This window comes from Mustela putorius, unplaced genomic scaffold (genome assembly GCF_011764305.1).
Source record: "Mustela putorius furo isolate JIRA1106 unplaced genomic scaffold, ASM1176430v1.1 tig00003862_pilon_pilon_pilon, whole genome shotgun sequence".
In the NCBI taxonomy this organism is placed as follows: Eukaryota; Metazoa; Chordata; class Mammalia; order Carnivora; family Mustelidae; genus Mustela; species Mustela putorius.
The window spans coordinates 2499055-2515474 of record NW_025422014.1 but is presented as its reverse complement, the minus strand read 5'-3'; the positions used below and the strand labels follow the sequence as shown (position 1 = coordinate 2515474).

Genomic DNA, 16420 nt, shown 5'->3' with positions numbered 1-16420 from the left:
TCAATCAATGTGATACAACACATTAATAAAAGTAAGAAAAAGAGCCATATGATACTCTCAATAGATGCTAAAAAAGCATTTGACAAAATACAGCATCCCTTCCTGGTCAAAACTCTTCAGAGTGTAGGGATAGAGGGCACATACCTCAATATTATCAAAGCCATCTATGAAAATCCCACAGCAAATATCATTCTCAATGGAGAAAAACTGAAAGCTATTCCACTAAGGTCAGGAACACGGCAGGGATGTCCATTATCACCACTGCTATTCAACATAGTACTAGAGGTCCAAGCCTCAACAATCAGACAACAAAAGGAAATTAAAGGCATCCAAATCGGCAAAGAAGTCAAACTATCACTCTTTGCAGATGATACGATACTATATGTGGGAAACGCAAAAGACTCCACTCCAAAACGGCTAGAACTTGTGCAGGAATTCAGTAAAGTGTCAGGATATAAAATCAATGCATAGAAATCAGTTGCATTTCTCTACACCAACAACAAGACAGAAGAAAGAGAAATTAAGGAGTCAGTCCCATTTACAATTGCACCCATAACTATAAGATACCTAGGAATAAACCTAAAGAAAGAGGCTAAGAACCTATACTCAGAAAACTATAAAGTACTCATGAAAGAAATTGAGGAAGACACAAAGAAATGGAAACATTTTCCATGCTCCTGAACTGGAAGAACAAATACTGTGAAAATGTCTTTGCTACCTAAAGCAATCTACACATTTAATGCAATTCCTATAAAAATACCATCCATTTTTTTCAAGGAAATGGAATAAATAATCCTAAAATTTATATGGAACCAGAAAAGACCTCGAATAGGCAAAGGAATATTGAAAAGGAAAGCCAAAGTGGGTAGCATCACAATTCCAGACTTCAAGCTCTATTACAAAGCTGTCATCATCAAGACAGCATGGTACCGGCACAAAAACAGACACATAGATCAATGGAACAGAATAGAGACCCCAGAAATAGACCCTCAACTCTATGGTCAACTTATCTTTGACAAAGCAGGAAAGAATGTCCAATGGAAAAAAGATAGCCTCTCCAATGAATGGTGTTGGGAAAATTGGACAGCCACATGCAAAAAAATGAAATTGGACCATTTCCTTACACCACACACAAAAATAGACTCAAAATGGATGAAGGACCTCAATGTGAGAAAGGAATCCATCAAAATCCTTGAGGAGAACACAGGCAGCAACCTCTTCGACCTCAGCCACAGCAACATCTTCCTAGGAACATCGCCAAAGGCAAGGGAAGAAAGGGCAAAAATGAACTATTGGGATTTTATCAAGATCAAAAGCTTTTGCACAGCAAAGGAAACAGTTAACAAAACCAAAAGACAACTGACAGAATGGGAGAAGATATTTGCAAACGACATATCAGATAAAGGACTAGTGTCCAGAATCTATAAAGAACTTAGCAAACTCAACACCCAAAGAACAAATAATCCAATCAAGAAATGGGCAGAGGACATGAACAGACATTTCTGCAAAGAAGACATCCAGATGGGCAACAGACACATGAAAAAGTGCCCCACATCACTCGGCATCAGGGAAATACAAATCAAAACCACAATGAGATGTCACCTCACACAAGCCAGAATGGCTAAACTGAACAAGTCAGGAAATGACAGATGCTGGCAAGGATGCGGAGAAAGGGGCACCCTCCTACACTGTTGGCGGGAATGCAAGCTGGTGCAACCACTCTGGAAAACAGCATGGAGGGTCCTCAAAATTTTGAAAACAGAACTACCCTATGACCCAGCAATTGCACTACTGGGTATTTACCCTAAAGATACAAACGTAGTGATCTGAAGGGGCACGTGCACCTGAATGTTTATAGCAGCAATGTCTACAATAGTCAAACTATGGCAAGAACCTAGATGTCCATCAACAGATGAATGGATCAAGAAGATGTGGTATATATACACAATGGAATACTATGCAGCCATCAAAAGAAATGAAATCTTGCCATTTGCGACAACATGGATGGAACTAGAGCGTATCATGCTTAGCGAAATAAGTCAAGCAGAGAAAGACAACTGTCATATGATCTCCCTGATATGAGGAAGTGGAGATGCCACATGGGGGGTTAAGGGGGTAGGAGAAGAATAAATGAAACAAGATGGGATTGGGAGGGAGACAAAGCATAAGTGACTCCATCTCACAAAACAAACTGAAGGTTGCTGGGGGGAGGGGGGTTGGGAGAGGAGGGTCGGATTATGGACATTGGGGAGGGTATGTGCTATGGTGAGTGCTGTGAAGTGTGTAAACTTGGCGATTCACAGACCTGTACCCCTGGCGATAAAAATATGTTTGTAAAAAATTAAAAATTAAAAAAAATAGTATAATAGAGGAAGTAGAAGAATGGACCAGTGACCTACAAAGCAGAGTAAAAGAAAGCTATCAAGGTGAACAGAAGGGAGAAAGAAAATAATAAAAAATGAAAGTATACTTAAGGAATTCAGTAACACAGTCAAGCATGGTAACAGGCACATTATAAGGACCTCAGAAAGACATGAGGAAGAAAAAGGGGCAGAAATTTACTTAAAGAAATAATAGATGAAAACTTCCCAAATCTGGGGAGGGAAACATATATCCAGATTCAGAAGGCACAAAGAGGGGCGCCTGGGTCTCAGTGGGTTAAAGCCTCTGCCTTCAGCTCAGGTCATGATCCCAGGGTCCTGGAATCGAGCCCGGGAATCGAGCCACATAGGGCTCTCTGCTCAGCGGGGAGCCTGCTTCCTCCTCTCTCTCTCTCTGCCTGCATCTCTGCCTACTTGTGATCTTTCTGTCAAATAAATAAATAAAATCTTAAAAATAAAATTAAAAAAAGAAGGCACAAAGAAACCCCAATAAAAATAACCCCCAAAAAGTCCATACCAAGACATATAATAATTAAAATAGGAAAATGTAGTGATAAAGAGGGAATTTTAAAAGCAACAGGAGAAAAGAAAACAGGTACAAGCAAGGGAAAACATACAAGCATATTTTTTTAGAAGAAACTTTGCAGGCCAGAAGAGACTGACATGATATATTCAAAGTAGTGAAGGAAAACAAAACTATAACCATGAATACTCTCTCCAGCAAGACAATCATTCAGAACAGAAAGAAAGAAAAAGAGTTCCCCGGACAAATAAAGGAACTCATCACAACTAAACCAGCTGTACAAGAAATATTAAAGGGGATTCTCTGAGTGGAAAAGTAAGACAGTAATTATGAGTAAGAAAAGTAGGTAGCACTAAAGCAGTACAATTAAGTAAATACCAATAAAAATCAGTTAAAAATTTACGAACTACAAGGAAATAAAGTATATATCTAAAACACGGAGGGGAGGGGGTAAAAATTTAGTACATTCAAACTTAAGCAACCATTAACTTAATACAGACTGCTACATACAGAAAAACTTTTATATAAAACTAATGACAACCACAAATCAGAAACAACTAATACAGAAAACAATGAAGAGAAAGGAATCCAAGCATACACTAATAAAGCCAGCAATCACAGAAGAGAGCAAGAGAGGAAAAGAACAGAAAAAAACTACAAAAACAAACATAAAGCAAGTAGCAAAACGGCAATACATGCCTACCAATAATTACTTTGAATGTAATTGGACTAACTGCTCCATTCAAAAAATGGAGTGACTGAATAGATAAGAAAGCAAGACCTACCTGTATGATACCAATAAGAAACTCACTTCTGACATAAAGACATAAAGTAAAGGGATGGAAAAATATTTAGCATGCAAATAGATGTAAAAAGAAAGCCAGGTAGCAATACACGTAATGGAAAAACCAAACTTTTAAAAGACTCTAACAAGAGACAAGAAAGGATAATATATAATCATAAGTAGTACAACCCAGAAAGATAACCATAAACCCATTTATGAACCCAACACTGGAACACCCAAAAATATAAAAGAGCTAATAACAAAAAAAGTAATCAACGGTAACATAGTAACAGCAGAGGACTTTAACTCCCCACTTACATCATTCAAACTGAAATCAACATGGAAACAGTAGCTTTGAAGGGCATACTGGACCAGAGCGATCTAACATATAGTCAGAACATTCCATTCTAAAAGAGAACATAATCCTTTGCATGTGCACATGGAACATTCTCCAGACTAGATCACATGTTAGGCCACAAAACAAATTTTAACAAATTCAAAAAGATCAAAGTTATACCATCCACCTTTTCCAACCACGATGCTATGAAACTAGAAATCAACCACAAGAAAAAACCTGGAAGAATACAAATATACAGAGGTTAAATACACACTACTAAACAATGAATGTGTCAACCAAGATATCAAAGAGGAAATCAAAAAAAATGAAAATGAAACCATAATGCTCCAAAATCTTTGGCATGCAGCAGAAGCTATTCTAAGAGAGAACTCTGTAACAATACAAGCCTACCTTAAGAAGAAAAAAACTCAAATAAACAACATAACCTTACACCTAAGGAAACTACAAAAAGAACAAATGAAACCCAAAACCTGTGGGAGGAAGAAATATTAAAGTTCAGAGCATAAACAAAATTCAAACTCAAAAAAAAAAAAAATCAATGGATCAATGAAACCAGAAGCTGGTTCTTTGAAAAGACCAACAAAACTGTTAAACTGCTATCCAGACACATCAAAAAAATAAGACAGGACCCATACAAAATAAAAAATGAAAGAGGAGAAATAATAATGGACACCACAGAAATAAAAAGGACTGTAAGAGAATATTATGAAAAATTATATGCTAACAAATTGAACAAAATAGAAGAAATGGATAAATTTCTTGAAATATAACCTCCCAAAACTTCTTCGCAAAGAAATTTAACATTTGAACAGACTGAAAACAGTGAAACTGAATTATTAATCAAAAAACTCCCATAAAACAGAAGTCCAGAACCACATGCCTTCACAGGTGAATTCTACTAAATATTTTAAGAAGTTAATACCCAATTCTTCTCAAATAATTCAAAAAATGGAAGACAAATGAAAGCTTCCAAATTTACTCTACAAGGTCAGCATTACCCTGATACAAAAGCCAGATAAAGATATTCCTAAAAAAGAGAAATATAAGTCATATCTCTGAAGAACACAGATGCAAAAATCCTCCACAAAATATTAGCAAACAGGGGGGCACCTGGGTGGCTCAGTGGGTTAAAGCCTCTGCCTTCAGCTCAGGTCATGATCCCAGGGTCCTGGGATCCAGCCCCGCATCTGGCTGTAAGCTCAGCGGGGAGCCTGCCTTCCCCTCCTCTCTGCCTGCCTCTCTGCCTACTTATGATCTCTGTCAAATGAATGAATGAATGAATGAATGAATAAATAAATAAATAAATAAATAAATATTTTTTTAAAAATGTTAGCAAACAGAATCCAACGATACACTGAAAAAATCACTCACACAATCAGATAGGATTTATTCCTGGGCTGCAAAGGTGATTTAATATTTGCAAATCAACTAATGTGATACCTCATGTCAATAAGAGAAAGGCTAAGAAACATGTGTTCATTTCAATAGATGCAAAAAAGCATCTGACAAAGTATAAAATCCATTCATGATCAAAACTCTCAACAGGGGCACCTGGGTGGCTCAGTGGGTTAAAGCCTCTGCCTTCGGCTCAGGTCATGATCCCAGGGTCCTGGGATCGAGCCCCGCATCAGGCTGTCTGCTCCGCGGAGAGCCTGCTTCCTCCTCTCTCTCTCTTTCTGCCTGCCTCTCTGCCTACTTGTGATCTCTGTCTGTCAAATAAATAAATAAAATCTTAAAAAAAAAAAAAACTCTCAACAAAGTAGGTTTAGAAGGAACATACCACAACACAATAATGGCCATATGTAAAAACCTCACAGCTAACATCATACTCCACATTCACAATGGAGTTCACTGAGACCTTTTCCCCTAACATCGTAAGTAAGACAAAGATGTCCACTCAAACCACTTTTATTCAACATAGTACTGGCAGTCCTAACCACAGGCATCAAAAAACAAAAACAAATAAAAAGTATCCAAACTGGTAAGGAAGAACTAAAACCTTCATTACTTGTGGATGACATGAAACCGTAAATAGAAAACCACCAAAAAACTACTAGAATTTATGGATGAATTCAGTAAGGTCACGTGATACAAATCAATGTACAGAAAACCACTGCATTTCTACACACTAATAATGATATACAAATGTCATTAATAATGAATTACAAATTAAGAAACTGTCCCATTGACAACTGCACCAAAAATAACAAAATACCTAGGAATAAAATTAACCAAGGAGGTGAAAGAACTATACTTTGAAAACAATAAAACACTAATGAAAGAAACTGAAGTTGATACAAACAAATGGAGAGATTTTCATGCTCATGGACTTGGAGAACACTGTTAAAACATCCCTACTTCTCAAAGCAATCCACAGATTTAATGCAATCCTTATCAAAATATCAGCACCATTTTTCACAGAACTGGAAGAAATAATCTTAACATTTGTATGGAACCACAAAAAGCCAAAGCAATCTCAAAAAAGAAGAGCAAAACTTAGAAGTATCACAATCCCAGATTTCAAGATATACTATAAAGCTGTAGTAATCAAAACAGTATAGTACTGGCACAATAACAGACACACAGATCAACAGAACAAGATAGAAAGCCCAGAATTAAATTCAACACTATATGGTCAATTAATTTTCAACAAAATTTATTTTTTCAACAGAAGCAAGAATATGCAATAGAAAAAAGTCTCTTCAACAAATGGTGTTCAGAAAACTGGACAGTGACATGCAAAAGAATGAAATGGGACCACTTTCTTATACCATAGACAAAAATAAATTCAAAATGGATTAAAGACCTAAATGTGAAACCTGAAACCATAAAAACCCTAGGAGAGAGCATAGGCAGTAATTTCTCTGACATTGACCTTATCAGCATTTTTTCTAGATATGTCTTCTGAAGGCAAGGGAAACAAAAGCAAAATTAAACCACTGGGACCACATTAAAATAAACTGCTTCTGCACAGCAAAGGAAACAATCAACAAAACTAAAAAAGACAACCTAGAGAGTGGGAGAAGATACCTGCAAACAATATAGTCAATAAAGGACTAGTATCCAAAATATATAAAGAATTTATACAACTCAACACCAAAAAACTTCACAAATAATCCAATTAAAAATGGGCAAAAGAGGGCGCCTGGGTGGCTCAGTGGGTTAAGCTGCTGCCTTCGGCTCAGGTCATGATCTCAGGGTCCTGGGATCGAGTCCCGCATCGGGCTCTCTGCTCAGCAGGGAGCCTGTTTCCTCCTCTCTCTCTCTGCCTGCCTCTCTGCCTACTTGTGATCTCTCTCTGTCAAATAAATAAATAAAATCTTTAAAAAAAAATGGGCAAAAGACATCAACAGATGTTCTTCCAAAGAAGACCTAAGGCTGACCAACAGACACATGAAAAGATGTTCAAAATCACTCATCTTCAGCAAAATGCAAATCAAAACCAGAATGAGATATCACCTGACACCTATCAGAATGGCTCAAATCAAAGACACACGAAATAAAAAGTTTTCTGGTGAGGACAGAGAAAAGGAAATCTGTTGGTGGGAATGCAAACTGGTGCAGTTACTGTGGAACAAAGTATGAACATTCCTAAAAAATGTTAAAACAAAATTACTATATGAGCCAGTAATTCCACTAGTATTTACCCAAAGAAGAGAAAAAGAACACTAATTCATGAAGATATAAACACACCTATAAAGTTTATTGAAGCATTATTTACAATAGCCAAATTATAGAAGCAACTCAAATGTCCAATGATAGATGGATAAAGATGTGGTATATAACTCTACAATGGAATATTACTTAGCCATAAAAAAAGAAAGAAATCTGGGACGCCTGGGTGGCTCAGTTGGTTAAGCGGCTGCCTTTGGCTCAGGTCATGATCCCAGCGTCCTGGGATCGAGTCCCACATCGGGCTCCTTGCTCAGCAGGGAGCCTGCTTCTCCCTCTGCCTCTGCTTGCCGTTCTGTCTGCCTGTGATCGCTCTCTCTCCCTCTCTCTCCCTGATAAATAAATAAATAAATAAATAAATCTTTAAAAAAAAGAAAGAAAGAAATCTTACTGTCTGCAATAACATGGATGAATCATGAGTATAATGCTAAATAAGTCAAAGAAAGACAAATACCTAATGTTTCATTCATATGTAGAATTTAAAAAACAAAACAAATGAACAAAGAAAAAAGACAAACACAAAATAACAGACTCTTAACTACAGAGAACAAACGGATGGTTACCAAAAGGGAAGGAGGTGATGGGTGAAATTGGGGAAGGGGATTAAGAGTACACTTATAACGAGCACAGTAACGTATAGAGTTGCTGAGCCACTATATTGTACACCTGAAACTAATATAACACTGTATATTACACGTACTAGAATTAAAATTTAAAGAAATAAAGTAAATAAATAAATAAATAAGCAAGTAAGCAAGCAGCTGTGAGTTGTAATATAAATAAATAAATTTTTAGAATGAATGAAGGAATAAGTTTAACATGTCCCTAGTTAACTGACAAGGTTTACTAACTTAAATAAAAACACAATGCAAGTGACATACGCACATGTATTATAAACTGATTTTTAAGAACTGCAACAGTAATAAAAATTATTTTTAAAACTCTTTTTTTTGGGGGGGGGGAGATACACTGACTGTTTGACCCATATCCTAATTGTCCTAGTTCTCTATCTCCTCAGGGTAAGGTAATTCATCTACTTTTTGGATTTTCCTTTTATTTTGTTACTGTTATAGACAGAAACATCTGTTCACGTGATTAGAAAAAAATGACAAGGAGCAGCAGTGGGTTTAATGATGTAAATTTAAAATTTTCAGGGGCACCTGGGTGGCTCAGTGGGTTAAAGCCTCTGCCTTCAGCTCGGGTTGTGATCCCAGGGTCCTGATCAGGCTCTCTGATCAGCGGGGAGCCTGCTTCCTCCTCTCTCTGCCTGCCTCTCTGCCTACTTGTGATCTCTGTCTGTCAAATAAATAAATAAAATTTAAAAAAATAAATTTTCAGAGAATTTTACCAGACACAAAGTTAGTCTGTCCAATTTAAAAAGTCATATATATGCAGGTGTGCCTGGCTGGTTCAGTTGTAAAACCATGATCTTGATCTCAGGGTTGTGAGTTCTAGCCCCACACTAGGTACAGAAGTTACAGAAAGCCATATGCATGGCAAGGCAGTTAAAACTTCCACACACTGTTATACCAGCACAAAGCACACATCTCCATTACATAAATATATACCTACTAAACTACCAGCACACATCTGATTTTCCATCATAAACTATTTATTACTCCAGAAAAAGCACTAAACATTGGTAAAGAAATTCTGTCAGGTACCCAACCAACCTGGTATATCTGACACAGAATACTAAAAATATTTGGAATACCTTCCAATGATGGAGTAAAAATAAATGAAGGCTTTTTAGTACATCTTTAAAGAATTTTAAAGAGCCTTTTCCTATGCAGTATCCTTGCATATGACTGGCTTCAGGGAAAATTAAACCATGTAGTTATTCAAGACAGTAAAAGCATAAATTATGAATTAATTTATTTTTGCATACCTGATGATTGGCAAAATCCAGTATGTGAAGACAGCACTAAATTTTCAGTCACAGGCTTAATTTTCTGCTCATCACTGCTCCCCTCACCTACAGAATTCTGATCATCATCTCCTATATCAGAAGAAGATGATGATGTAATGTCAGCTTGCTTCCTTTTAGTGCTTGTTCTTAAGGAGTTTCTCATTTTCTCCTTGATACCGCCTGTCTTCTTTTTTGCTGAAGTTCTCTGTTTCTTCAGCTTTTTATTGTCTTCAGAACTTTCCTCAGCATCCGAAGACGATGAGCCACTATGTACTTCCTTGGTATTTCTCTTTGAATTTAAATTTCTTCTTTCCCTCAGTTCTATTCTTTTCAGTCTCTTATCAGAAGAATCACAACCATCTTCTTTCATGGAATATTTCTCAGTATCAGATGACGAACAATCTTGTCTCTTCCTCAAACTCTTTTCAGGCAAGTTGCATCTTTTCTTCACTCTACTGGATGCCCCGTTCTTACTCCTTTTGTCTTCTGAAGAATCACAACTATCTCTTTTTCCCTGTAATTTCTCAGTATGATCAGACATTTCACCCTTCTTTTTAGAAGTTTTATCTTTTATTTTCTTACTTTTCTTGTCCCCGTAAGTTGTGTCATTCTTATTTTGTTTTATGCCTTTAGGAAAATGAGAAATTTCTTCTCCCTCGGGTAACTTCTCAGTGCTATCAGATGATGATTCATACTGTTGTTCGATCTTAATTACATTTTTCTTCAAGTCTATAGTTTTCTTTTCTTTTACTCCAATTCCCTTTTTGCTCTGCTTTTTGTCATCTTCAGAGGACTCATCACTCTGCTCTTTCTTTGGGAAATTCTCAGCAATGTCAGATATGCCAGCCTGTACTTTCTTACACGATTTGGTTTTCAAATGCTTACTCTTTTCTTTAGTTTCAGCAAACTTTTTGTCTTCTGGAGAATTAAAACTCTCCTCTTTCCCTGAAGGCAGCTTATCAGCACCATCAGAAGAAACACCTAACTGTTGCTTCTTAGAAATTCGATCTCTTAAGTCCATGTTGGTCCCGTCTTTATCGACTGTGCCTTCTGCTGGAGTGAAATTCTCTCTCCCATGTTTCCTTTCAGCATCATCAGATGATCCTTCTTGTGTGGTCTTCAAATTTTTCTGCCCTTGATTATCCATTCCTTTTTTTCTGTGTTTTTCATCTTCAGAAGAATCATAATCTTCTTTATTTGGAACTCTTTTTTTGGTTGTTTTGGCAGCCCCAATTTTACTCATACTCTTTATCTCTTTTTCTAATTCTGAGTCATAATTGGAAGATTCAGACTGGTTTTGTCGTTTCTTTTTAGAAATTATAGACCTCTTAGCTGATTTGCCTTTTTTAATATCATAATCTGAACCAGAAGTAGAACTTTTTCGTTTCCTTTTTCCTTTATCATCTTTCCCTGTTTGAGTCTTTAAATCATACAAAGTCTTCTCATGATTTGTATGAGTTTCATTGATATCAGTATCTGAAGAAGAACTGTGATTCATCCTGGATACCTCTTTGAGGATTGCTAACATTTCATCAGAATCTGAATTCTGATCCACAATCTCCGACTGTTTAGATTTAGCCAATTTATTAGGTTTGGGATTATCTATAGCACTGTCAGAAGAATTCCGCTTATCCTTTTTTCTCATTGGAACTGATAGTTTTTGTTTCTCCTTAACTGTTTCATTACTTTCTTCATCTGAGTTAGATGTTGCAGGATTGGTTTCTGTCTGTCGCCTCAAGGGAGTAGTCTTTACACGTGGAGATCTTCGAAGATCGGATTCTTCTGTAAGTAATGGAACTTCACTTTCAAATAAATGCTCACTATCATTCTTTTCCTGTCCAACTCCACAGTTCTCTGGCTTGGGGTTCAGACCAGAACTTTTACAGCCATCTTTATCTTGTGGTACTTCCTGACAATCAGCACCTTTAATTGGAGAATTAGAAAGGGAAACGGGGGTGAGTTTAACATATAATTCTTTTGTTACTTTAGCAGTAGTTTTTGACTTAATACCTCCTCTGTTGTCTTTTGAAGTAATATTTAATTTTACAGAAGAACTCTCCAGTTCTTGGTCAGTTCCACTATTGCCATCTCCCTGATTATCAGCAGAACTCTGAACTTCCATAGCTGTCTCAAGATTCTCAAAAATGTCTTCTGGAACTGAGGAAGGAACAGAAACAATATCCATGTCTAAATCTTCAGAAGTGTTAGCAGGTTCATACTGAGGTTCTTCTTTTTTATCTGATTTCTTATGTTCACCAGTGGCATTTTTATTTGTTCTTTGTTCCTGTACTGTAATATTCTGATCCATGTGCTCACTATCCACCAGCTTTCTTGCCAGTTTAGCTTCTGATTTTGAAATATCTCTTTTTTCTAAAGCACAGGGTTTTTCTCCTTTTCGTACTTTTGTTTCAGACTTAGCATCTATGACCTTATGCTCTTTGGTATTTTTCTCTTTGTTTCCAGCATCCAAAGCTCGAATCTCTGAATTCAACTCTTCTTCTAATGCAAGATGAGCTTTCTTGATATCAGCTAACACAGATTTAAAAGCCTTAAGCTGGCGTAACTTTATAGCAGAACTGGTTTCTGAATTATCTGCTGCCTGCTTCAAAAACTTAACGTAACTCGAGTTCATGTTAGATGTGGTCTCAATCAGTTTTTTTGCCTTCTTAATCATCTCTTTGGGCACAATTAGTGCTGAATAAGAGTAGGTTACTGAACCAGAACATGAATCATCTAATTTCTTTTCTTCTCCATTACAATTGGAACTATTTTTCTTTGGAGAAAATCTGGGTGTGTGGTCATATACTTTATTACTCTTTTCATTGTCAACTTTTATCTTCTTCTTATTTTGTTGCAACAACTGTTCTAAATTTTCAAATACGCTATTACATGCAGTGACCAAGTCCAACAAAGGTTCTGGGTGACAAATGTAGCAATACCACTGGTTGTTTTCATCCATTATTGCAGAGAGTTCCTTTCGACCAAGGTTGCGCAGAATGCATTTCTTGCAGAAGGCATTATGGCAAAAGTCACAGCAAATCAAGTTTCCACCTTCTGCACACCACCTGAAATTATTAAAAGATGAAAATATTATTCCAAAGTGAAACTCACTCTAAATTTTTTTCATTATTAAAGCAATTTAAATTTTCCTGCCAGGAATTCTAATAGTTATTTGGGTCATCTGCTTATTCTTTACTGGAAACTTAAACATAAACCTAAGGTTTTGTAGAAAAGAATAACCTTCCTTTAAAGACATCAATGATGATACAACAAAAAAATGGATCTAGTAACATGCTATGTAAGAATTTCCCCCAAAAAAGTAGACAATACTGAATTTATGTTCATCTTGATTTATTACCTACCTACACTGCTCATCCATTCCATCAGAGTCACGGCTAATATCATCACTCATGTAATATTTAAAGCAATTCTATTAAAAGAAAAGGGGAAGGGGAAATTTTATATTCAAAATGCATAATATTCATAAAGGACAAAAACTTTATTTTCAAGTCATTAAAAAAAGCCGAGGGAAAGTGTGTGTATTTGTGTGAGAAAACCAAAGCAAAACACTCACTACCCCATACTAGTACTTTCCTGACACAGAAATACCTCAATAAATTAATTCCTTGAAATAGATTTCCATATCATCAAGTACCACTCTACTTTATATAATGTTTGTAAAAGATTTCGGCAAATCAGGATTCTAATTTTATACGATGAACTACTAAACCTCTACATAAAGATGTATCAGATGCTGCTACTTCAGGTATTTAGTAACCTTCACATATAAACACCTGCTTTGTGTACGGCTAAGCAAAACTATCCTACATTTAGTTTCATTCTCTTTAAATCTCAAAACATTATACACAACTGGAAGTAGTACACCCAATTTTAGAGAAAAGGCTAATACGTAAGTAAATCTCAAGTCATACAATTAGGTTACAGGCAAAGCTGGTACTCAAATTCAAGTCTGACTGACTTTAAATTTATTTTCACTAAGCCTGGAGAAAGGGAAGGTTCTCTGCCCAGTGATGAAAAGTACCAATTAATAAAATGGGCTAGGCTCAACAGACTAGGCCTTGAAAAAAAAATTATATATTTTAGAAAAGAGAAAGGAAATGCACATTAAAAATCCAACCATATGAAATTCAACTGTCCCATTTTAAAACTAGAAGCGACAACATGTCCCCCTAAATAGGCTTATGGTTGAACTGAATTCAAGCAATGGAGAAACAAAAATTGCTAAAAAAAAAAAAAAAAAGTAAATTCAGTCTACTTAAGTAGGTCTATATCAAAAACTCATACAATGAAATACTTAGAGGGGGCGCCTGCGAGCAGTAAAGCATATGCCTTCAGCTCAGGTTGTGATCTTGGGGTCCTGGGACAAGCCCCACATCTGGCTCTCTGCTCAGCAGGGAGTCTGCACTCTCTCTCTCTCTCTCTCTCTCTCTCTTTTTCTCCTTCTTTCTCTGATCCTCTGCCCCACTTGTGCTCTCTCACTCTCAAATAAATAAATAAAATCTTGAAGAAAAAAAAAAAGACCTAGAACTGGATCTCTGAGGAAAATCTGGTCTGCTCCTGCATTTCAAGGAAGCATTTTGTTGGAAAACAAACTAACCCAGAATTAATCTTAGCAGTAATGAGTAAGGGAAATCATAACTTTGATATTATAGATATTTAAAATTAACTCCACAGTATCACTAATAAAAGAGTATACACAGACTGTTAAAACTATCTACAACACATATGAAGCATTTTTAATTCTATCATCACCAACTTATGTCAAAACCCTGCCCCACATGGAGAGTTGAGATTTGGGTAACCAGAATACATGAGAAGGAAGGTTATAAAACATACATCTGCACACACGTATACTCTTTAGATTTGCCAACACACCATGCTCTGCTTCACTTACCAGCCTTTGAATACCATGTTGCCTCTGCTTAGAATACGCTGAGCCAATCCCACTCCACCAGGCTAATCTATTTACAGCTCAGATATCAGCTTATAGCATCTCCATTATAAAGCCCCCCAACCCAACTCCAGATTACACAGGATTCCTATATGTTCCCACATTACACAGTACTTCCCCGATCATGGCACTTACTGGGCTTTTTGTAATGTCTGTTCTCCCCATTACCACATAAGCCCTCCAAAGACAGAGACCAGGCCCATACTATTCATCACTATGCACCAGAAGTCTGACACTGTAAACCAAATATCTAATACACAGCAAACGTTCAAATATTTGTGGAATGAATTATAAATAGATCATTACATACCTTACAAATAAGTACTTGCAGTGAAGGATGTCTGTAAATGGAATCTTTTTGAAAATGATTGACCTGTTGTCCACAAGCTGTGCAGCTCACAATCCCATGAAGCCCATCTTCTAGGAGAAAGGAGTGACCATTATTCAGACATATACACACACACACACACACACACACACACACATAAAAAAAGATATTTACTTTAGTCAGCATTTTGCAATTTTCATATTGGAAATTAAATACTTATAATCCTTAGAAAAGTGACATTTTGGACACGAAAGGCTAATAATTTTACGGACTTACTAAAAACATGACAACCTTGGAAAATTCCAGAACTACAAATCCTAATCTGTTTCCTTTTACAGATGCAAACCCTATTTCTCAACATGATAAAACATGAAGAGACTCCATAAGAGAAGTTCTAAAAATATGGGTCAAGAACTCTTTTTCATTTTACTATTGCTTTGCAAATAAATTAATTATCAGTTCTTAAAGAATGCGGAAGCAAGTGACGTATGTGGAACAGTCTTTTGCATCCTTATACTTAAAAATTAGGTATCCTCAAAATGAAAAGGTCTACACAGACTCTTCCAATATAGTACATGAAAACCTGCGAATTTTAAATTACCAATTTCTTACCTTAGATTTATTTCAATACTATCTATAATTCCCATTAACCTCTCTATCTCACTATCCACTACATATCAGCACTGTCTACTATTTCCAATTAAGGACAAATAAGACTTGCAGGTGTATCTATCGATGTTGACAGCAAAACCTGAGAATGACTTGGAGGAGGGGGAAAGCAGAGCCCCATTCCACAGTGTCTGCAGGAAAAGAGACTAAAGATAACCCAATGCAACAAAGAGGAAACCTCTCCTGCCTCACTTTCATCCCTAGTTCTGCGTAGGGCAGTGCTTCACAATCTGAGCGGAACATCAGAATCATCTGAAGAAACTTTTTAAAAGCAGAGACAGTCATTCTCATCCCTAAACCACTGAATAAGAATCTCCTAGACTTTTTTCTTCTAGTTTTAACAGATGATTCTGATGTGCAACCAAGATCTTGACAGAAGATGACAGATTACGATTCCAAACCAGCCAATGAAAATGCCTGCATTCACAAATAAAAAGATAATTAAAATAATAACCTATATCCCTAAATAAAAAACAAAACAATACATACATTTCCCACCTCTCAATTTTCTATTTTGTTTTTTTCTTCCTCTTTAGGTCCAAATCACCATGGACCTGAATATCACAAAGATTCTTATTTGCAGAAGTTAAGAAAGTTTAACCAAGTTTTAAGGGTACCATCATACTTTTCCAGACAATATAGAGAATTTGAAGACTCACTATGTAAGTTGCTAATATTTTATATCATACTGTCCTATGTTAGTGTTTGACCCTGAGTGCTAAATACAGTGTGCTTCATTTCAAATAATGACTGCATTAAGATATACTAATAAAAGAATATGAATGTTCATCCAATGTTAACATAATAAATATTAAGCATCTTCT

The 16420-nt window shown here is 36.3% G+C and overlaps 1 protein-coding gene across 7 annotated transcripts in view; it reads right to left on the bottom strand.

The window, feature by feature from the left end:
• The window catches only part of ATRX (ATRX chromatin remodeler), a 298793-nt gene that overhangs the window by 193160 nt on the left and 89213 nt on the right, over positions 1-16420 (bottom strand). For 4 of the 7 annotated variants that reach the window (XM_004777108.3, XM_013048169.2, XM_004777111.3 and 1 more), the window contains 3 exons: positions 14910-15019; positions 12990-13057; positions 9607-12692 (listed from right to left, as the gene is read on the bottom strand). In XM_004777108.3, the coding sequence (XP_004777165.1) occupies positions 9607-12692; positions 12990-13057; positions 14910-15019 (3264 nt within the window). The remainder of the gene's footprint in view (positions 1-9606; positions 12693-12989; positions 13058-14909; positions 15020-16420) is intronic. The other 3 variants (XM_004777109.3, XM_004777112.3, XM_004777110.3) reach the window with 2 other exon arrangements.